The sequence below is a fragment of the Rattus rattus genome, chromosome 2 (genome assembly GCF_011064425.1).
Source record: "Rattus rattus isolate New Zealand chromosome 2, Rrattus_CSIRO_v1, whole genome shotgun sequence".
Taxonomy (NCBI): Eukaryota; Metazoa; Chordata; class Mammalia; order Rodentia; family Muridae; genus Rattus; species Rattus rattus.
The window spans coordinates 197,519,156-197,542,158 of record NC_046155.1 but is presented as its reverse complement, the minus strand read 5'-3'; the positions used below and the strand labels follow the sequence as shown (position 1 = coordinate 197,542,158).

At 42.9% G+C, this 23,003-nt stretch overlaps 1 protein-coding gene across 1 annotated transcript in view; it reads right to left on the bottom strand.

Moving 5' to 3' along the window:
• Window positions 1-23,003, bottom strand: part of LOC116892878 (nesprin-1) — a 103,620-nt gene that overhangs the window by 23,184 nt on the left and 57,433 nt on the right. Inside the window, exons 27-37 of the mRNA XM_032894788.1 lie at window positions 20,318-20,461; window positions 19,842-19,997; window positions 17,868-18,032; window positions 16,167-16,339; window positions 14,425-14,578; window positions 12,411-12,554; window positions 8,070-8,234; window positions 3,237-3,554; window positions 2,159-2,314; window positions 1,839-2,009; window positions 639-965 (exon numbers count right to left, since the gene is read on the bottom strand). Of these exons, the coding sequence (XP_032750679.1) occupies window positions 639-965; window positions 1,839-2,009; window positions 2,159-2,314; window positions 3,237-3,554; window positions 8,070-8,234; window positions 12,411-12,554; window positions 14,425-14,578; window positions 16,167-16,339; window positions 17,868-18,032; window positions 19,842-19,997; window positions 20,318-20,461 (2,073 nt within the window). The remainder of the gene's footprint in view (window positions 1-638; window positions 966-1,838; window positions 2,010-2,158; window positions 2,315-3,236; window positions 3,555-8,069; window positions 8,235-12,410; window positions 12,555-14,424; window positions 14,579-16,166; window positions 16,340-17,867; window positions 18,033-19,841; window positions 19,998-20,317; window positions 20,462-23,003) is intronic.

Below are 23,003 nucleotides of genomic sequence, written 5' to 3'. Positions count from 1 at the left end.
TTCAGGAACCAAATTCTCTAGCATTTGCCTATGATTGGTTGATTAGAATTTTTGTCTTTAAATTGTCTATTTCATTTTCAATTTGCTGTAAGTCAGATTTGAAGACTGGGGAAGCAACGACAACAACAACAACAACAACAACAAAACAGACGTGACTAGATAGGGTAAATGAGTGGTGAGCAACAAAGGTCACATCTGGGAATCCTGTAGTCAAGTTACAGGGAAAAAAACTTGCAAAAATATCTCATTTTAATCTTATGATTGTGCAGTTGGCCCATTCTTAGTGACTTTCAGCCACATGAGGCTCTCAGGTTGGGGGTTAAATAACCTTGGGAAGATCATTTCTATCTGTACCATAAAAGTGTCCATGGATCGATTATGTCAACTTTTGAATATTAGTCCCTAACAGGAAAAAAAATAATGGCAAAGCGGTACATTTAGTCAAATATACTTCAGAGTATAGCTTCAGAAGTCATCAGCAGAGAGGATACAGATGGTACACTCCGGTACTTCAGGAGTAATGACTCTCCCATCAGTCCCTGCCTGACGTGTGCGAGCGCGTGCACGCACGCGTGCGCACACACACACACACACACACACACACACACACACACAGGTCAGGGATAGAAAGGCACTACCTTGTATTTGGAGAGCTGTGCTTTTTTCTCATATAGCTCCATTTTGGGTTCTTCGGGCGTGAGCAGGATTTCCTGGTATTCTGCCAACCACCGGGTCAGCACCTTGTGTTTCTCGGAGAACTCTTTGGCTAAGTGAAGGCCCTTCTCCAGGCTCACGTGCTCCTTCCGGACAGTGCTCGTCAAGTTCTTCAGCTGCTCCATGTGGGCGTGGATCTCCTTCCTCAGTGCCTCCACCTCACTCCCCTCCAGGAATTTCATGGCTCTCTCCCCTTTCTCTCGAGCTGATTTCAGCAAACTGTGGCCCTTCTCCATGTCTTTTAATAAAACCTGAGAAAGAAAGTGGTTACTATTGCTGTGATCAAACATCATGACCAAAAGCAACTTGGGGAAGAAAAGATTTACTTCACCCACAGTTCCATATAACAGTTCACCACTGGAAGCAGTGAGGGCAGGAACCGGGAGGCAACCGACTGACGCTCAGAATGCTTTCTTATAGAACTCAGGACTACCACTCCAGGATGGCACTGCTCACGTTGGTCTGGGCTCTCCCCTGCCAATCACTAAGAAAGTGCCCTACAGGCTTGCCTACAGCCCAGTGTTACGGAGACATTTTCTCCACTGAGAGTCCCACCTCTCAGATGACTAGCTTGTGTCAAGTTGACAGAAAACCAGCCAGGACAGAGCGCAAGTGTTCGGCAAATACAGCAGGAATCTTATTCCCTGTGAAGAAAAGTTTTCAGGTTCTATTTGAAGTCATTCTGTACTTCCTTTAAGTTTCTTTCTAGGGACCTGTCAAGGACTCTAAAACTCCTTTCTTTAATTCAACAGTGGATTTAAGTATTGATCATTTCCGAGTCAGAGACTTCAAAAGGAACCTGATGTGTCTCTTCCCCGGCAAACGCCCTGTTATGCACTGGGATGTAGTAGGATCAGTTTTAAAATCTAACCACCAGGCTTTTGTCATTAAGACTGGAAGCCCAGCTGCACACAGGCTGTTCATGAGGAGCCATCACACAGAGGTGGATCAGCTTTAGCCCTAAAGCTTGGAGAAATATTTGGATTACATTGATGAGCTGAGCGTCATCAATCACTTAGAGTCAGAAAGAGCACACGTGTTCTAGATCTACACGAGGGGCAGGGGTAGAACCGTGGAGAAGGAGGGAGAGAGGAGAGGAGACAGAAGGATGCATGCATGCCTACCTCCAATGTCTTCAATTTTTTCCCCATCATTGCCTCATCGACTTTATCGATTTTGGTAGCTACATTCTTGAAGTTTTTATGAGTGGAGCCATACCAATCTGAATAAGAACTGAGGGATGATTCTGTCTCCTCCAGACACTGGATTTCCTCTTCTAAGAATTTTATTTGCTCCTGGGGAAGTAGAGAGAAGATTGAACTGCAGATGAAAGCCATGGGGCCGGGGTCACTGTGGACCGTGGGCAACTTCAGCTGAGGTTGGTGACCACTTCAGCTCATTATGGTGGCTGTCCCTTGTAAGCAGTGGGGGAGTGGGAGCTCACCAGCACTTGGAGCAGGAGGGCCTGGTACCGGGAGGTCAGCTGTGTGGCCTGGCAGCCCATCCGGCTGCTCACACGGCTCTCATCCAGGATCTCCTGTGCTCGGCTTCCCACCTCCTCAACCTCATCTCTGTGGGCTGACAGATCTTCATGCCACTTCTGAAAGGATACACGAAACCAGACAAGAAAACTCAGACCTGGACAGTCTTAAGGAAGACAAGTACTGTATGTATGTACTGGAGAGAACATGATTTCTCTGTGTGTTTGCAAGTATATTTATCTGTTCTGAGATGCAGTTTTGAAAGAGCATCAGATATTACCTTTGTGGAAAATTATGCCGCAACAGTGCCATAGCAATTGCGTACTTATGACTGCAGGGACTTTTCTATATATTTTATACTTTGGTTCAAATGCCTGGTTTTTGTTTTGTTTTGTTTTTAAGTGTTTTTCAGCTTCTCTTGCAGTTTAATTGATTTTAAAATGCTGAAATAATAAAAACTAATCGCCAAGGCCTACTCATCATTTTGGATATCCAAACAACTAAAAATTAGAATGAAACCAGTTATGAATGATTAACTTAAGGGACTATTTTAGAGCCCTTTCAAATCACACCATCATTGTAAAAGATTGTTATTTGAACATATTTTATAAAAGTGTGGCATTAAACATGGGAAGTAAATACAATAGTTTCATAAAACTGTATTCTTTTTTAAAATAATTTAAAAAATAGATTACTAACATGTGTGCTTTCAAAATGTGTAGAGGTCAGAGGAACAATTAAGGTGGTTCTGGGGACCAAGCTCAGGTTATCAAAGACCTGTAACAAACGTTTTTACCTATTGAACCATCTCACTGGCCCAGCCCGGAACCATATTCCATATTCTGTTAAAGACAAAATTTAGATGTTCGTTGAAAAAAAAAAGAGAACCATTGTGTTTACTTTAGAGTTTCTAGATAAGCATGGTGAGAACTCAAGGCAGCCACCTTAGACAGATAGACCCTAAATGTTTTCGTGGACTGGACTACAAACTATGCGAAGTAACCTGCTTTCACAGGGCTCAGGAATTTCCCCGAGTTGCACCTTCAGCTGAAGCAGCTGGATCTCCTTGGCGGATCGGCTGCTCTGGCGTTCGTTCCTGACACTGATTTTCTCCTCCATCCTTTGGAGCCATTCATCAGCTTCCTGGAACTTCTGCTCCATCAGCCTCAGTTTGTTCGCGACGTTGTTGAACTGCATCCGGGTCTCAGCCAGCCTGTGCTGGTAAACCTGCCAGTCCTGACGAAGAGACTCCAGCACTCTGTCTTCTGCCTGGGGGAGGCCTGACAAGATCACATCCTCCCTGGTATGAAGTACTGCGTTCAGCAGGGCCTGACCCTCAGCACAGCGCACTTGAAGCTCCTGCAGCGAAAGGGGATGGGCATCAAGTCTCACTCAGAGTTCAAGCCAGTGGGCGTGTCTCAGCTAAGCCAGCTGTTCCAGCCTGGAGTTCACATTGGATAGATGTGATTTTTATTTTGTCCTATTAAGAAAATGCATACTGGGAGCCTTCCAATGAACTCCCTAGGACCCTACTGCCCCCCCACCGCCCTGGGGGCAGAAGGGCAAGTTCCCCAGGGGTCTTTAAACCTACTTGCTAGAGTTCAATAGCTAGGTACCGGGATAGGGTGGGCATGTGAGGTCAGAAGAGGGGCAGGGGCTGTAGAGATGGTTTAGCAGTTAAGGGCACTAAATGCTCTTCCAGAGGTCCTGAGCTCAATTTCCAGCAACCACATGGTGGCTCACAATCATCTGTAGTGGGATCCAATACCCTCTTCGGATATGTCTGAAGACAGCTACAGTGTCCTCATATAAATAAAAAATAAATCTTATATTTAAAAAAATGCATACCTAACACCGAATTCTGCTTTCCTAAATCTGTAGAAAGTTCCTGATAATCTCCCAATTCAAAGAACAATTCCCCAATTAAGTTTCTGAAATTTGATTTTTTTTCAGCCTATAGGCAATAGCAGTCATGAAAAAATATCACTGTTGCATAAGACAATATTGTAGGCTTATCACAGCTCAGAATCTTCTTAGACACTCATTCAAGGCTGGTGGCTTTGGCATTAACTGGGACTACAACTGCTGCTGAGAAAGGAAATGAGGATCCTTTGTGTGCTGATTGGTGGGGGTCCTCTTCCAGGTAATGTGGCAGCCTAGACAATTTGGACCAGTGCCTTTTGTAGGTATCTACACCTGGAGGCTGAATCACAACACAACCTATGGGCTGTTTCCAAGCAAAATGTATGTCCTAGACCACAGTATGTACCTTGAAGAGCCACCCTAAAGAATCAAGTGTGAACAAATGTTTAATAGCATGTGTTGCTTTTTATAAAAATGTCATGTTCTTAAATATTCTGGCAAAATGGTATATACTTTAAATTCTATTCATAAGAAATAAATAAATCCATGTTGGTGAATGATGTGGTTATTTGTAATAAAAAAAAATCACCATGTTAAAAAAAAATCACACCATGAATGTTGAAGGCAGTCACACAGTCAGTCAACTGTAGTAACATGGACGGCCATTTAGCTCAATAAGGTACTTTCTCAGCTTGCAAAAGGGCTGACTTTCCATCCCTAGTACCAAACAAACAAGTGAGAAACCAGCAAGACAAAACTCATGCCATGGTATACATATGTGAGCCCTGTACTCACAAGAGACCGAGGCAGGAGGATTACCAACCTATGAGCAGCTTAGGGTAAATGGCAGGTTGAAGGCCATCCTGAACTATCCAGTGAGACAGAATTACCAGGAGTAAGCCTGCTCCTAAGAGAGAGGTCTATACTGTCACCTGTAGCCATTTGAAATTACCAGTATGAGATAGCTTTTACAGAAAGATTCCATGATCTCACATGTTACGACATCACATAACACCTTTCCCTCAAGTGCACTGTCAGTGTTGGAATGCTGTGCTGTGTCCTTTTGTGCGCATGACACAGGACAACACACATCTATATATCAACCACATAAACACACAAGATTTATTTTGAAAATCTTATATTTTTTTCAAGGTGATGTTGTATACCTTTTCCTTAATTTGTTTGCACATTTTTTTTTTCTGGAATAAATACTTTAGGTTTTGTAGGTCTTAGGGCAGTGTCCCATTGCTTAATCCTTCTAGTGAGGTACTCATCTGGCCATGAGCAATATTAATGAGTGTCACCATGAGCTTATAAATCTTGTCTTAATGCACAGACAGTGTGGCCATAATCTGTAGTTATCTGATACCTAGTCTAATCTCTGTTTAAACCTTTTTCTTTGTTCTTTTAGACAAAATTTCTCTGTATAACAGAGCCCTGGCTATCCTGGATTGACTTTGTAGACCAGGCTGCCCTTAGACTTGCAGATATATGCCTACCTCTGTCTCCAGAGTGCTAGGATTAGAGACCTGTACCACCGTGCCTGCCTGCCTGCCTGCCTGCCTGCCTTCCTTCCTTCCTTCCTTACCTTCCTTCCTTCCTTCCTTCCTTCCTTCCTTCCCTTCCTCTTTCTCCCCCTTTCCATTTCTCCTTTCTTCCCTTCGTTCCTTTAATTTTTAGTTTATGTGCACTGGTGTTTCGTTGATATGTATTTCTGCATGAGAAGTTGGATCCTCTGGATCTGAACTTACAGACAGTTGTGAACAGCCATGTGGATGCTGGAAATTGAGCCAGGGTCCTCTAGAAGAGCAGCCAGTGCCTTTAACCACTGAGCCATCTTCCCCAGCCCAATCTTCTTAATTTATGTCTGCTCTCATGTTTTGTAGAAAGTTATATCTATTACACAAATCATCCTTCTACCAGATATATTCTCTTCTATCCAATATATTAAGCATTTCTGCCAAAAAGAAAGCATAGATGGATATTTAAGTGTGGATATATGTCCTATAACTCAAATTAGACCCTCAGTTTATATAAAGTGATTGGTGGCTGTAATCTATAAAATTGTGATAAGTCTGACTTCTAGCACTTCTTTGCTTTATGAACTGATCAACTGTTTAATGTTTTTGTAGCCTTTATCTAATCTCAGAGTAATTGTGTGGCACCAGAGAGGCTGTCTTGTGTCTGATGACACCTAGTAGCAGATTCCATTCACCACCGGGCTTGGGTCAGAGGACATAAGGAGCATAGAGAAGGCTACTGTGGTGTAGTGGGGAGTTCAGGTGCTCCACTGCTGGCTCCTGCTGCTGCCATGTGCCTTCCTCTTCAGCATTTGTGGAAATTCAAATTGGACAAAGTAGAAAAGGCACACAGGAGGCAAGGGCCGGGAGTTAGATTTGAGCTATGCTCATCTGACTAAACTGACCAAAACAAGAGAAACATCTAGGCAGGAACTTGCTCAGTTCCTACACAACAACTCGAAGAGCTCAGCATTTGCTTCCCAGGATGTCTGGAAGGGGAAAGAAGGCTATTTAAAGAAACAAAGTCAACTGCTCTAATGTGAGTGATAACAGCTGTTGGGTGTTGGGAAGCCTGTACTCTGGAGACGGAGACAGGAATATCCCAAGTTTAAGGCTAGACTGGGTTGTATACTAGGACCCTGTCTTAAACAATAACAGCATGCATGTGTACATGTATGTGTATACACACAGAGAGCAACAGCCAAGCCTATAAGGTCTCATAGATCAGCATATCAATTATTCTAGGGCAGGAGAGATGAGACCACTAAGTCAGTCAATGAAGTTGTAACTTGCATAACTTCTAGTATTTATTTATCTTGTGAACAAATCGGATATTTAAGCAAGATAGAGCTTCTCCTCATTGAATTCTTACAATTGTGTGATGGAAATTGGGTGAGAGTAGGTTCTTTAGTTTCTAAGGTCACCTAGCAGCAGGTCCCATGGAATCTAAGATTCCTAACCTTCACCTGTTCACTTGGCATTGCACAGACCCCTTGAAACTCAGCAGGTCATGGGAGTTGCATACACCAAGGATATCCATGAGAATCTCTGCTTTTCCTACCTTGTCCTAGCTGTAAGGAGAGCTTGCTAGTCTCAAGCCAATTCTATTTGAGGTTAACACCATGTTAAGAAGTCCCAGTACACTCCCTAGTGGGGCATGGGGGCGGTCTTATCAGCTCTTTGCAGTTCTTTGTTGTCTGCTCCAACTAGTTTTCATGGAGAACTCTCTGAGCCCTGCCTAACTCTGCAGGTGTGAATGGTTAAGGGTCCAATGCTGCCATAAGATCCCTTACATTCGTCCCATTACTGTCCTTAACTCATTGTTTACAATAATCTCCTCATGGGTTTGTTTCCATCACTAAATTGTAAATTCCTCCTTAGTGGCTGGAATCAATGCCCAAGTCATCTTTATGTGCGTTCTGTGCCAGAGCTTGTGTCATATCTGCTTTGTGTTGGGTGGTGCAGAGCTACACAAGGGAGTAAGGACATGGGCTATGACCACCTACCCGCTCTGTCTGACCTCTTGCCTTGAGCTGTAACCCACTGTCCAGAGCATCCAGACATCTCTTAGCTTTTCTGATTTCTTTGAGAATTCTGAGCCAAGCCCTAGACCCTCAGGAGTGCACGAGGTTTCTAATGAGGTCAGATGGCTCCCAGGGCATGCTTCACTTCACTCAGGGCCTGCCACGTGTTGTTGGTTCCTGCTGTTTTATCCTTCATCTGAAACTGTGGGTGTGTCAGTCAGCCCCGAGCACTAGATCAGTAGCTACTGCTGTCAGCGGCCACCCTGGTAGCTGAGTGAGTCCTCTAAGAGCTGGATTTGTTGGTTTAAAATTCCCAACGAGTGATAGGAACGAGACTGTTCCAGATCGACCCTCACCTTAACTGAATGTATAACAGCTCTCTGCAGGAGGTCACATTAATTTCCCATTACTTGAAATAATTACCTCTTTTTCATAAGAAGGAACCCTTCAGTTTCTGATAGAATTACCTGAAGATCTCGCAATGTTGTCTCGTGGGCGTTGGTGTCACCCTCAAGAACTGAGGATCGGTCAAGTTTCTCTTGTTCTTGCTCCAGCCAATTTTCAAATGCCTTTAGGTCTCTCTGATACTCTTGGTGAAGGCGGACCAGCTTTTCTAATTTTGTCACTGTTTCCTGTAATCAGCATTTAAAATGAGTAAGAAAGAAACATATCACTGAATGCAGAATTCACTCTTGGAGTCTAATCTTCTTTTCTGTTTTATGTTTATGTGTGTGTTGTCAGAGGACAGTTTTTTCCAGTCAGTTCTCTCCTTCCAACTTTGGGGTCTGGATCAAACTCAAGTTGTCAGGCTCGGTGACAAGAACCTTCGCTTGCTGAAATATCTTGTCAGCTACACTTTTGAAGTTTTAAGAAAAACATAATTATTAAATCATCAGAACACGAATAATTCCCTTTAAAAAGAATCTTGGGCTGGAGAGACGGCTCAGCAGTTAAGAGCACTGACTGTTCTTCCAAAGGTCCTGAGTTCAATTCCCAGCAACCACATGGTGGCTCACAACCATCTGTAATGGGATCTGATGCCCTCTTCTGATGTGTCTGAAGATAGTTACAGTGTACTCATATACATTAAATAAATAAATCTTTTAAAAAATAAATAAAAAAGAACCTTTAAGTTTACTATATAAAAAGAGAACACAAATGAGGGCCAATAAATAGGGTGGATTGGGGCAAATACATTTAAAATGTGCTATATGAAATTCTCAAAGAACTAATAAAAATGAAAGAGACAGTATGTCTCTTTCTCTAAAGAAAAACATAGGAAAATATTTAAGTCTGGAAAGATCTCAAAGATCATTTTGAATTAACTACCTGAACTGTGAGTTTTTAATGAAATATTAGATGGACATGCTAAAAATGGAGTAAGTTTGCTTTTCTTAAAAGGTCACTACCATTAGCACTGAAAACTGAAATGTTTACATTGTGTCTTAAATGAGAATTTGGAGTTGGTAGATTTATTTTTCTGGACCTCTAATGAATTCTAATAAGTTAGAATATGCTGTTAAGAGATGTTATTTTCTTTGGGAAGCGTTGCTAATGAATGGTGAATACTACCAGGGGACTGTTTTCTACTTTATAAAACTCCCACAGGCAGACGGAACTTAGGAGATTTCAATACAAATATCTCTGAAAGTTTTGTAAAAATGTGACATTTCTAGTTAAGTTTTGGTTTTTGTTGAGAACTATCTTGTTACCTTAACTTGCAGGCACAAACAATGTTTTAATTTGTATTTGATTCTCCTACAAACAATGTTTTAAGTTGTGTTTGATTTTGTCAGTGATTTCTTTTTCTCCATCTTTATTAACTTGGCTATTTCTTATTTACATTTCAATTGTTATTCCCCTTCCTGGTTTCCAGGCCAACATCCCCCTAGCCCCTCCCCCTCCCCTTCTATACTGGTGTTCCCCTCCCCATCCTCCCCCCATTACCACCCCAACAATCATGTTCACTGGGGGTTCAGTCTTGGCAGGACCAAGGGCTTCCCCTTCTACCGGTGCTTTTACTAGGCTATTCATTGCTACCTATGCGGTTGGAGCCCAGGGTCAGTCCATGTATAGTCTTTGGGTAGTGGCTTAGTCTGTGGAAACTCCAGTTGGTTGGCATTGTTGTTCATATGGGGTCTTGAGCCCCTTCAAGCATTTTCAGTCTTCTCTCTGATTCCTTCAACGGGGGTCCCGTTCTCAGTTCAGTGGTTTGCTGCTGGCATTTGCCTATGTATTTGCTGTATTCTGGCTGTGTCTCTCAGGAGAGATCTACATCTGGTTCCTGTCAGCCTGCACTTCTTTGCTTCATCCATCTTATCTAGTTTGGTGGCTGTATTTGTATGGATCACATGTGGGGCAGGCTGTGAATGGGTGTACCTTCTGCCTCTGTTCTAAACTTTGCCTCCCTATTCCCTGCCAAGGGTATTCTTGTTCCCCTTTTAAAGAAGAAGTGAAGCATTCGCATTTTGGTCATCTTTCTTGAGTTTCATGTGTTCTGTGCATCTAGGGTAATTCGAGCATTTGGGCTAATATCCACTTATCAATGAGTGCATACCATGTGTGTTTTTCTGTGATTGGGTTACCTCACTCAGGATGATATTTTCCAGTTCCATCCATTTAGCTATGAATTTCGTAAAGTCATTGTTTTTGATAGCTGAGTAATATTCCATTGTGTAGATGTACCACATTTTCTGTATCCATTTCTCTGTTGAAGGGCATCTGGGTTCTTTCCAGCTTCTGACTATTATGACTAAGGCTGCTATGAACATAGTGGAGCATAGGTCTTTGTTATATGTTGGGGCATCCTTTGGATATATGCTCAAGAGAGGTGTAGCTGGGTCCTCAGGTAATTCAATGTCCAATTTTCTGAGGAACCTCCAGATTGATTTCCAGAATGGTTGTACCAGTCTGCAATCCCACCAACAATGAAGGAGTGTTCCTCTTTTTCCACATCCTGGCCAGCATTTGCTGTCACCTGAGTTTTTGATCTTAGCCATTCTCACTGGTGTGAGGTGAAATCTCAGGGTTGTTTTAATTTGCATTTCCCTGATGACTAAAGATGTTGAACATTTCTTTAGGTGTTTCTCAGCCATTCGGCATTCCTCAGCTGTGAATTCTTTGTTTAGCTCTGAACCTCATTTTTAATAGGGTTATTTGTCTCCCTGCAGTCTAACTTCTTGAGTTCTTTGTATATTTTGGATATAAGCCCTCTATCAGTTGTAGGATTGGTAAAGATCTTTTCCCAATCTGTTGGTTGTCGTTTTGTCCTAACCACAGTGTCCTTTGCCTTACAGAAGCTTTACAGTTTTTGAGATCCCATTTGTCGATTCTTGATCTTAGAGCATAAGCCATTGGTGTTTTGTTCAGGAAATTTTCTCCAGTGCCCATGTGTTCGAGGTTCTTCCCCACTTTTTCTTCTATTAGTTTGAGTGTATCTGGTTTGATGTGGAGGTCCTTGATCCACTTGGACTTAAGCTTTGTACAGGGTGATAAGCATGGATCGATCTGCATTCTTCTACATGCTGACCTCCAGTTGAACCAGCACCATTTGCTGAAAATGCTATCTTTTTTCCATTGGATGGTTTTGGCTCCTTTGTCAAAAATCAAGTGACCATAGATGTGTGGGTCCATTTCTGGGTCTTCAATTCTATTCCACTCATCTATCTGTCTCTGTACCAACACCATACAGTTTTTTATCACTATTGCTCTGTAATACTGTTTGAGTTCGGGGATAGTGATTCCCCCGGAAATCCTTTTACTGTTGAGGATAGTTTTAGCTAAACTGAGTTTTTTGTTTTTCCAGATGAATTTGCAAATTGTTCTGTCTAACTCTATGAAGAATTGGGTTGGAATTTTGATGGGGATTGCATTGAATCTGTAGATCGCTTTTGGTAAAATGGCCATTTTTACTATATTAATTGTGCCAATCCATGAGCATGGGAGATCTTTCCGTCTTCTGGGATCTTCTTCAATTTCTTTCTTCAGAGGCTTGAAGTTCTTATCATACAGATCTTTCACTTGCTTGGTTAAAGTCACACCAAGGTATTTTATATTATTTGGGACTATTATGAAGGGTGTCATTTCTTTCTCAGCTTGTTTCTCTTTTGTGTAGAGGAAGACTACTGGTTTATTTGAGTTAATTTTATACCCAGCCACTTTGCTGAAGGTGTTTATCAGGTTTAGTAGTTCTCTGGTGGAACTTTTGGGATCACTTAAGTATACAATCATATCGTCTACAAATAGTGATATTTTGACTTCTTTTCCAATCTGTATCCCTTTGATCTCCTTTTGCTGTCTGATTGCTCTGGCTAGAACTTCAAGAACTATATTGAATAAGTAGGGAGAGAGTGGGCATCCTTGTCTAGTCCCTGATTTTACTGGGATTACTTCAAGTTTCTCTCCATTTAGTTTAATGTTAGCAACTGGTTTGCTGTATATAGCTTTTACTATGTTTAGGTATGGGCCTTGAATTCCTATTCTTTCCAGGACTTTTATCATGAAGGGGTGTTGAATTTTGTCAAATGCTTTCTCAGCATCTAATGAAATGATCATGTGGTTTTTATCTTTCAGTTTGTTTATATAGTGGATTACATTGATGGTTTTCCATATATTAAACCATCCCTGCATCCCTGGAATGATGCCTACTTGATCATGATGGATGATTGTTTTGATGTGCTCTTGGATTCAGTTTGCAAGAATTTCATTGAGTATCTTTGTGTCAATACTAAGGTTCATTTAGCTTGTTTCACCCTGTTTTCATGAGGTTGTCAGTCCTCGTTGAGTTCAAGGACCTTAGCCAGCCATACCTTAGCCTTGTCTTTGAGGTCTTGGTGCCGTTCCTGCAGATCCTGCAGTTCTAACTGGGTGACATAATGCTCTGTCATGGCTGCCCTCTTGACTTGAATGGTCTCCAGCAGGCTGCTGTGACTCAACACTTCCTCATTTAAGAGCTAGAGAATAAAAGGAAGAAAAAAAACAAATAAAATGAATAACTCACACACAAGCACAACAAAAATTGTGGACAAATTAATGTCTTTTAACTGTAGTGGTGAGAAATGATCTTTCTCTACCCATCTGTTCACCTGGATTATACAGACACGTGTGTGCATGTGGAAAAATGTTCATATAATGTTTCAATGTATAGTTCAGATCTGGTCCAGATTGTCTCTGAGACTTTAATTCTCAATTATCTACTTTCCATTTCTTCTTGAATATTTTACATTTCTTATATCTAGGACTGGCCTCCTGACCGCCACCCTATCACCACTCCGTCTCATCAAGCCTTCTTCCCCAGCCATTTTTTAAAATAGTAAATGCCGCCCCACCCCTGCCCACCTCTCAAACAGCCCCTAGAACTTTGGAAGGAGTCTCTAGTTCTCCAACTCTACTCCAGGCCACTCTTCACTTTCAATCAGGTTTTAACAGGAGTTTCTCAGACAGAGGTGAAAGATTAGGGCAACCTGGGATATGGAGTCTGCTGGAGACTTGAACACAGTGCAAGGACCTGCACCCTTTCCCCAGATCATCTCCTAGCATCCACCATTGCTATCCAGCCATCTGCATCCCATAACACACCAGAACCTTTCCTTCCTCAGCCTATCGACATGACATTCCATCTTTGATTCCTTCCAGACTACTCTTTATTCTCAATGATCTAGGAAACTGCCCTGTCACCTGTTTCAGAAACCTCTTTCTTATCCCTCTGCCCTGATCCCATACAATCTATGTAAACCCTTTCCCAATTAGTGTCTCATACCATGCCACGTCATTGTGATACCTCCTTTTATTATGACATCTCCTAGTTATAATTATTAACTTAAATACTTATTAAAATGAGTACACATATCCCTATTAGAATACAGTCTTTGCTTGCTAACTTACTAAATCTTGAGGGAACTCAACGTTACATTGTAAATCATGGGGAATCTGCCCGGAGGTTGTGGGGGAACACCTTTAAACCCAGCACTAGGAGGCAGAGGCAGGAGAATCTCTGTGAGTTCAAAGCCAGCCTTGTCTACAGAGTGAGTTCCAGGACAGCTAGGGCTACACAAGGAGAACCCCCATCTCAAAAAAGGGGGAGGGACCAAGAGGAGGATCAGGAGCCTTAGAATTCAGGTGATGCTGATGGATCTTCAGAAACTAAGTGATAATATGGAGATAAAAGGGAACAGGTCCTGGGGGGGAGGGGTAGCCAACTTAAGATGATAACATTCCCTGTGAAATGTTGCAAATAGGCAGAAATCTGGAGTTGAAGGATTTCCACACAGACTATGGTAAACTCAGCTTAAGATACAATATTGCAATGAGTACGCCCTGGAGGGAGTTATGCTACCCAGCACGGGTTCCCGCACGGCTGTGCTTGAATACCACTTTAAAGTAAGAAACTCTACATATTTACAATTTTTTCATCTCGTATTACAACCATATGATGTTGGACCAAAACTGTGCAAAATAGTAATATAGAGCCTATGGTTTAGCTCAGCAGTTTAGAGCTTGCCTGGCATGCTCTAAACCGGGTCTTGGTTTATTAAAATCTAGCATTGAGGATGAGTGAGCAGGTAGGTAGGAAATACAGTGGCAATGAAAAGAATATAAGAAAAAGAAAGCACATTTACTTCTGACGTTAAGAGGGGACAAATTTTAAATGGCCTGTGTCATACTGGGAAAGAAAAATTTCACCCCTGAGTTAAATAACCTCAAACAACATCTTACTTTAGGAAGTTATTAGAAATTTAGTTTCCCCATGTGTACATTGCTAGATGATGACACTTTTGCCTTAAGTTTACAAAAGAATGCAAAGCGGTGTAATCCAGTTCGAACCTTGGCTTTTCCCAGAGTGGTTACTTTTTCCCGTAACTCTGTGTGCTGTCTCTCCAATTCAGTCAGGCTGACTTCCACGCCATCCATCCAGCTGGAGAACTGCCGCACGTCATCCTGATAACTTGTCCACTTTGAGAGCGCTCCTTCCAGCTGACTGCAAGGGATTGGAAACAGGTCACTACCTAATCTGAGCATCTCTACAGCTCTGATGTCTGTCATGTGCATTCGATCCCCCGTAGCCAGCAGAGTATCCAGAGATCTGGGATAGATAGCTGGCCTGGGTTTACCAAATCCTACTCTAAATTTCTGATGAAAACAGCTTCAGAGAGCAGGGTCCATTTAAATCCAAGCTCCAAACAGGACATCAGAGGGCCCAGGGGACTGGATATCCTGGGGAGACGGAGATCACCCAGGGTGGGGTGTCCAGATCAGGTCAGAAACCGCACTAATTCCCAGCAGGTCAATAAGGCTATTGAATAGGAAGGAACAGAAGAGAGTGACTACCAGAAGGAAGGACAAACGGGGAAAAAAAGCAAAGTGAGCATTCTGCAGGGTATTCAAAAGTCATAAAATCACAGTGGAGAATGGGACAATATTCCCTGAAGTGTTCTACGTATGCAAATGCAATGTTCCCCTCACAGAGAAGTATTTTCTCCAGTCAATAGCACATCACACAGTTAATGTTGTGGATTATTGAGACCAACTTTCATACTGTGACTGGGCTGACAGTGGCCTCTTGCAGGTTTCCTCAGACCTCCTACTGCAGAACACAGCCCCTGGGCTTCCGGGTGCTGGATACTGGATCTTTCAGGCTGCTAAGATTCCCTGGCCCCTGCCACATTCCCAGATTGAGAGCAATGCTAACAAAGAATGCCAAGGAACTGTCACCCCTGATAAAAAGCCCTCAACCCTCTGCTGTGCCCTGGCTGCTTCTTTGCCAGTGTCTCCACTCTCTGTTCTCAGATGGGACAACTCAGAGAAATTAAAACAGCAGGAGTCAGGGGCTGGAGGGATAGCTCAGCAGTTAAGAGCACTGGCTACTCTTCCAGAGGTCCTGAGTTCAATTCCCAGCAACCACATGGTGGCTCACGACCATCTGTAATGGGATTGGATGCCCTCTTCTGGTGTGTCTGAGGACAGCTACAGTGTAATCATATACATAAATAAATATTTAAATAAAAAACCAGCTTGGAGTCACCCAGCTGGGCATGGTGGGGCTGGTTTGACGACATTCCTTTCCTTCAATCCTTGATGACTATCTCCTTGAGAGTCCTCCCAAGTGAATCACTTTGATTGAATCAAAATATCCCCGTTTTATAAAATATTTATTATCCTTTGGATTCTAAGCATCAATCAGCAACAAAACATTGGCATAATATTTCAGGCGAACTGAGAGTAAAGGTCGTACCCTCCAGATTCTCTTGTTCTTTAGAGCCCCTAAAGAGAGGGGGGAGGACAAAGGGAGTGAGAAGGGGAAGCAGGGAGGAAAGAAATGAAAGTAGGAAGTAGAAAGAAGGAAGGGATGGAGGAAGGAGGAGGCTAGGGAGGAAACCAGCCACCTCTGGAGTAGTCCACTGGTTTTCAGTCCCATCACAGCTCGCTTGCACTGGGTACAGCTTTCACAGCTCGCTTGCACTGGGTACAGCTTTCACAGCTCGCTTGCACTGGGTACAGCTTTCACAGCTCGCTTGCACTGGGTACAGCTTTCACAGCTCGCTTGCACTGGGTACAGCTGCGCTCACCTTTTACATCGAATCGCTGCCGACAGGAGGGACTCCCACTTTTCCTTTAGGGCCTGCAGCTGCTGTTGGACAGCATGGCTGCCCTCCGGAGAGGTACTCTGCAGAACATACTCCCCCCGGGTCATGATCATTTTTATCTGAATCTCTTTTTCCTGTCTCACCGACAACAGAGCCTGTTAACAAAATAACAACAAAAATTACAGAAACCTTCATATTTATATGTTTAATATCCTTGGCTTGCCACGTAGTTCAGAGATCCTGAAGACTTGCCGGTATCTGAGTAGCTTTTACATCATAGCCCTGAGACTTCCTTTCACATTTCAGTTTCCTGGTTTTACAGGCCTAGGGGAGGTATATATCCCTGGACCCTCAAAGTTCTCAGGAGAGAAAGTTCATATGTACCTAGTGTAGCCTCCCCATGGAAATGGGTCATGTGGATCGAGGTTTCCTCGGGCGCTACTCCTTTTAGCAAGAAAAGGAAATCTAAAGTCCAAAGTTGCCAGAGAGGTAGTATCTGCCAAGGCGCAACCCTTCTCCCACTTCCTTTTCTATGGCTGACACCTTTTGCAGTTCAGCTGGGCGTCTAGTGGACCTGTGCCTGCCTGGTCAGGAAAGAACAGCAAGCTCGCCCTCAGTACCACACTGGTTCTTCCCTCTGGCTTTTAACCCCATAGTCATCTCCCTCAAATCCCCATCCAGTCGTCTGCACCAAGACATTCCCTCTTCCTAAAAACGACAACAACAAAAAGTATTTACTTTTTTATAGGAGGATGGGGTGGAAAGAAGGATAGAGGGTGATGGAGGGAGAGAGAAATGGAGGAAAACAGACAGACAGACAGGCAGGCAGACAGGAGACAGAGGGCAAGCTGGAAGAGTTGGACCTGTCTTTGTACTGTGTGGTCTCAAGAACTGGGCTCAGATTTAATGGTGGAATCTTCACACACTGAGCCATCTCACCTATCATTCCTAAAAGCTTGAGTTAGGTATTAGACGTCTTAAGGCTCCAATGTTCAATCCCACCTCTCCTATACTGTTCCATTCCTGTGTGTATCTCTACACACAGACCACCACCAGCACCACTAGCACCACCAGCACCACCACCAGCATCACCACCAGCATCACCACCAGCACCACCACCACCCCTACCCCCACCCCCAGCCCCCCCCCCACCACCTCAAATCAACACCTCCCACACACGTCAACCCCAGCAGCAGACAACACAGCTATGGGTGTTTATATTCACTTGTGATCCCTTGGTGTCAAAACAAGAGTTCCAGCCTAGGCCTTGAAGTTATCAGGGAGAGATGGATGGACAAAGATTGCTTATTTTCATTACAAATGCAAAACAGAATTGATTATTCAAGATGGGAAAAGAACTGACTAAATGATACAGGGAGAAAAATAAGTTGAATAAATTAATTAAATCTTTCACCAAAATAATTCCTCAGAATTCATGCGACGGTGATGGAATTTGAAGTTGTTTTTTTAAATCACCACATTTGTGTCTTATTTTTCTTTTTGTAGTGTTTGTAGAGGAATGTGTTAGGGCTGAAATGAACAATTAATGCTTAGGGATGAGCGTGTTTTGTAAGCAGACACCCATCCAGAGAGCATCTAGACAGAGGACCACATAGTCATACCAAGCTGATAGAGAGTCGAGAAAAAGCAATGTATGAGTAAAAGGCCTCTCAGTATACACACCTCCAGCTTGAGCATTCTGCCATCCAGAACACTCTTATCTGACGTGGGGAGACAGTACGAATCCAGCATGTGAACGGCATCTGACATCCAGTCCTGCAGTTCTTTAACGCCCAGGGAGAACTGGTTATGCTCAGCAACAATTCTGTCCAGCCTGCTCACTTTCTCCTGGAAAGGACAGAGACGATTTTCTAGCTGTCTGCTCCATTAAGACTTGACAGCCTGCAGCTACTCGTATTGGAAACTAACACTTCATCAGAGACTGCCCAGAAAAGCAAGCATGGTCTGAGAGCATGAGGTATGTGGCACACCTCTCTAAATAGTGAAAAACCTGTAGAACAATCAGGTAGAAAGGCTGCCCTACACTGATGTGCTTAGGAGAATCATGGCTTACTTCTTATTCAGTAGAATTTCTTCCTAAGACCTAGATGATGGCATTCAATCCGCCATCATCTTTGGCTTTCACATATTACTATTTAGTTCAACTGATACCATATATTCTTACAGACTATACAGTAGACAGTCTTAAAACATAGCACTTTGATATTTTGTAGTAGTTCTAAATTGCTTGCATGTAATATGTATATATTTAGTTGAAACATAATTTTGCACAGGAGTGAAACAGAGTCTGAGACCTCAGGACACGTGTAGAGGACAGAACACATATATCTGCATTTTAAATGACAAGAAAAATCTTTGTGGCTTTCTTTGTTCCCTTCAGGTCAAGTCCAACAAAGTAGATGGAGACTGCTGTTCTACAGTGTTCGAGTTCTGAGACGTTCAACCGTCTTTTGCTTTTTAATATCTAAGCAAGTGCAAAGGATGGAGGTGTTTTGGAAGGCTTTTTGGTTTGTTTTTATATTTCGGTTTTTTTAAAAATTTAATTTAGTTCTCTTTGAGACAGGGTCTTGGTTGTGCTGCCCAGCCTGGCTTTTAACTCATGACACAGCCTGATCTGGCCTTGAACTCACAGTGATTCCCCTGCAGTTACCTCTTGAGCTCTGGGATTCCAGATGTGCACTAACATACCAGTTGCAACTAGCTATTCTTAATCCAGTCTAACTTTAGCTATGTGCCAGATTTTCTAAAATCATATGCATGTGATTTTATGAAAGCAGCATTTTCATAAAAGACCATTGGCACAAGTGGAGACAGTTTGCATCAGAACTGTGTGGAAACCCAAATTCGCAGCTCAGAAATGACGTTACAGGAAAATGAACGAGGCCACGTTATTTCAAGATCCATGTAATAGAGTCCCTAAATGCTAACACCTGAAATTTTAAATATATGATCAAATGTTATAGTTCATGCAAGCTTGAAAGGACTGTCCTATTCTCGGGGTCTGCATTACTCTAGTGGGGTTCACCCAGTGAGGTCCTGTGTGTACCCAATACTTTATTCTAAATGTCCTTGAAAGACTTACTCAGGATAGCCATTGACAATTGCAGACTCTGCTTTGAAATCCTATCTGAAACTATAAGTTAATACATCCTTCCCTGCTGTATAAGGAATATACAAAAGCTGTCTGACATTTAAAAAATTACCCTAGACTTATTCTATGGCTCCAATACATTTTAAACTGCTTTTGGGTTCATGATTTTCTAGTGTAATTTAATCTTCAAGTCTTTAGCACAGAAAACTGTGTAATTTGCTTTAGGACTATGTCTTGAGCCCTAGGAATCAAAGTGCCATAGTATATATATATATATATATATCATTTTATTAATGCTGGAGACTGGCAGTGTATTCTGTCTTTGAAGCATCTAGGCTGGCTTCACATAGCCACGCTAAGAACGTGAAAGTGATGAGTTTGGATTCAAGATGAGGGCGATGTCACGGTTACACGTCTTACAGTCAATCCGGGGCCACCAATCTGTGGGGGTGTCAGGATGCACCCTGCGTGACCTATGGACAGTCCAGTTTTGCGACATCAGTATCACACTCACATGAGCCACGAGACACATAGCCAGGCGTTACCTTGGTTACATTGCTTAGCGCTAGATACTGAGAAGACAGCTGCGACACTCTGTGCACAAAGCTCTTGCTTGCAGCTTGTCCCTCCCACAGCTGCCGAGCTTTTTCCTTCAGCCTGTGGAGCTGAGGCTCGTAGCACTGTATCTCCTCAAGGACAGACTGGAAAGCACAAGCGAGTTACCATTCAGAGACCAGGGTAAGCACATGGAGGACGAAGCTTGGGCCCAGAGAACATGGATTAAACATTGGCAAGCAAATGGAGTCCCCCGAAGACTGCTTTACTTTCAAGCTACACACAGTGGGATGCTACGGGAAAAAAACAAACCATGCCTCAGAGGAGAGACAGAAAACATTAACTCAATTCTGTTGGAACGAGGTGAAGGAACGCTGCATCTTAAGGTGCTGTTAGCTAAGACCAGGGCTCCCAGCATGCATCTGGCCAGAGTGGACCCAGGAAGGAGTGAAGCCGGCCCCATCACCTGCAGCTTCTGCTGTTCTCTCCTCTTGGCTGGCAGGTCATAGAGGCGGATGCTGCTCTCCTGCACCAGCCTCTTCGTTTTACTCAGCCAGTTCTGCACAGGCTCTGCACTCACTTCAAAGTCTTTCATCTGGATCTTTAGATTCTGTGAGAGTTGAGATAATATCAGGGATGAATGAGCAAACCCAATCCCAAGGGGTGGGGAGAAGACCCACCAGTAAGAACTCTCTGCAGCAGTGCAGGGATGTGAATTTAATTCACAAAACCGACCTAAAACAAATAAACAAAGCTAGCATGGTGGCACAGGTTTATAATCCTAGAGTTGAGAAGGACATACAGGAGAATCCCTGCAGACTAGCAGACTGTACCATCTAGGTTCTGAAAGAGACCCTGTTGCAAAATAACAATAACAATAATAATAATAATAATAATAATAATAATAATGTGATTGAATACAACACTTGATGTCAATCTGTGACCTCCCCCAACACACACACACACACACACACACACACACAGAGTGACAGAGAGACAGAGACAGAGAGATAGACACATACTCAGAGACAGAGAGACAGACAGGGACAAAGACAGAGACGGTCAGATACACACAGAGACAGAGACACACACAGACAGAAAGTCAGATATACACAGAGAGATAGACAGACACAGACACACAGAGACAGACACAAAGACAGACAGAAACACGTGGACAGGGACAAAGACAGAGGCAGTCAGATACATACAGAAAGACAGATACAGAGAGAGTCAGACACACGGACAGACAGTCAGACACACACACAGAGTGACACAGGCTAGAAGCAGTCAGACACATACACAGAGACAGACAGGGAGGGGGCAGTCAGATAGAGACAGCCAGACAGGGACATAGGCAAAGAGAAATAGTCACACACACAGAGAGAGACAGAGAGACAGACAGACACACACACACACACACACACACACAGAGAGAGAGAGAGAGAGAGAGAGAGAGAGAGAGAGAGAGAGAGAGAGAGAGATCGATCTTTCCAAAGTCCTTTACTTGGCATCCTTTAGGAGTGTTTTCAGCCTTGACTTTTAAGCTACAACCATTCTCTTTAATTCTCTGGATAGCTCTTTTCAACTTCAATGCATTTGATTCTTTTAAACCACAAGCTTAGTCATAGGTAGGGTTGGGCTGTGCATTCCCCTCTGATGCTGCTATACCTGGCCTGTACCCCGAGGCTGTAAGTTCCACAGTAGAAGGTCCCATGTCTCATGCCTCCTGGAATATCGTTTCCTTACACAAATAATCCAGCATTGGTAAGAACAGATTAATGATAGGACAAGTAGTATATAAATACACACATATGTAACTTATATGTTTATTATGCTCTGTATTTGACTATGTGAATGTTGGTGTGAATGTGAACACATATGAGGGCACACGTGTGCATGAATGTGTTCCTATGAGGTTAACATCTTGAGAACTTTTTCCACGATTGCTCTCTACTCTAATTTTTACTATCATTTTTTAAAAGATTTATTTCATTTTTAGTTGTACACGTGTGTGTGGGGGGGGAGCATGCGCATAAAAGTGCAGGTATTTGTGGAGGCAAGAAGAGGGGGTTAGCTCCCTTGTAACTGGAGTTACGTGTAGCTGTGAACTGCCTGGTTTGGATGGTGAGAACTGAACTTAAGTCCTCTGCAAGAGCAGTGTGTGTTCTCAATCACAGAGTCCCTTTCCCATGCCCTCTACCTTATTTGTTTAGAGAGAGCATTCTCACTGAACTTGGAGCTTACCAATTTGGCAAGAATTGGCAAGCCATTGACGCCCAAGAACCCTCCTATTCCTCCATTGGCTTAGTTCCTGGCCTTTATGTGTGTGCTAGGATTGAATTTAGGTTCCGAAGCATGTTGCCAACTGAGTCATCTCCGCAAACTCTTGGTTTATTATGTTTTGAATATAAATTCTTATTTATTAAAAATACCAAGAACTATGTGCTTATCACATAAAGATAGTATAAATATTACTTTCATAGACTGTAGATGAAAGCATGCTGATACCGTTTTATGTATTTCACTGTGGCAAAATGAAGTGCTAGATTGGTGTGAACCTGTTATTAAAGTTGCAATGTGGACCAACAAAAGCTTTAAAGAATTTAGAATTTTATTAAAGTATCAGGTCTGTAAAATGCTATCTGGGAAACTAAGTACAAAGACTGCAGAGCCTATTGAACATTGACTCAGAGCCTTCTCTGATCTGATCCAGGATATTGGTAAGGGTGGCACTCGATGATGTCCCCCGGGTTTCCCCTGGGGAGATGAATTAGCTACAGGAAAGCATCAGAGAGTTTGAAGTACCTCACATATGTAAGATGATCAAGGATGGTGCCTGATAAAGCGTAAGGTTCATCAGAGCTGAGGGGTTGTTCTCTTTCACTGCCTGCTGCATTCCCCAGAGTCCATAGTAATTCTTGCCAAACACTAACTGAATGATGAAGTGCATTTGTAAATACAAGGCCCTTACATCTTCCTGTTGTTGCTGTTCTGTGGAGATGCTACACATGGTGAACTAGGGACCCATGACCAAAAGCTGTGGTTCCACAAATACCATAGGGAGCACAGAAGAAAGCTGGGAGCTTCATCTGTGCAGTGACAGAGTGTGGAGAGTAAGCACACACCTGACGTGGACTCCTGAAGCTCTCCTG